The 688-nt window shown below is 52.0% G+C and overlaps 1 protein-coding gene across 1 annotated transcript; it reads right to left on the bottom strand.

Moving 5' to 3' along the window:
* Nucleotide 1: 1 nt before the first annotated feature.
* On the bottom strand, nucleotides 2-574 carry LOC117116727 (TNF receptor-associated factor 3-like; the record flags this gene model as incomplete). The annotated part of the gene is made up of 1 exon (XM_033260824.1): nucleotides 2-574. A coding segment is annotated over exon 1 (573 nt), but the record flags the coding sequence as incomplete, so codon positions are not given.
* Between the last annotated feature and the right edge of the window lie 114 nt (nucleotides 575-688).

A 688-nucleotide genomic window follows, 5' to 3' on the forward strand; every position in this document is an offset into this window, starting at 1 on the left:
TTGTGTCGTCTTTGACGTAAACGGGATTTTTCAGGATGTCCTGAGAAGCGAAGAGAGGGCACCCGGAAGCTATGTTCATGTCGCCGGTCGGTCTTTTGAAGCTGCTGCTTCGAGGGTCCGGTTTGAAGCTGTCCGAGAGCGTGAGCTTTCCGTCGTCCTGGTCGAGCAGCAGCATCGTAACCTTTTGATCTAACGGCCATTTGAGTAGAGCGTCGTAGTCTCCTTTCATGACGACGAAGAACATGGAAACGTGCGTCCCTTTGCCCATTCCGTCGCCGTTCATATAGATTCGGGCGCACATCTTGTATCCGAACCGACCGGCGTAGAAGGGTTGGCTGTAAAGGGACACGATTTTGCCGCTGTCCGCTTCCTGCTTCCTCCTACGCACGGAATTTATCTTCCACATCAGCACGCCGTCGTAGCTGGCTGTTTCCAGAATCTGAAAACGCAAATTCTGTTCCAAAAGCTGTGCGGATTGGATGTCCATTTCCTTCTGCATGTTCGAAATCTGTTGTTGCGCGGGTCCGCGGAGTATTCCTCCTCCTCTTCCCCCGGTTCCACCGATAGCTCCCATTTCTTCCACCTTCTTCGTCAACGCTGTCGTCGATCCGTGCAACGAATCTACCGTCCGTCGGATGTCTTCGTTCGCTTTTCTGTCTTTCTTCGCCGTATTTTCCAAAGTTTCAAT

Source organism: Anneissia japonica, unplaced genomic scaffold, assembly GCF_011630105.1.
Source record: "Anneissia japonica isolate Jap-2015-1 unplaced genomic scaffold, ASM1163010v1 scaffold25866_len1149_cov202, whole genome shotgun sequence".
Taxonomy (NCBI): domain Eukaryota; kingdom Metazoa; phylum Echinodermata; class Crinoidea; order Comatulida; family Comatulidae; genus Anneissia; species Anneissia japonica.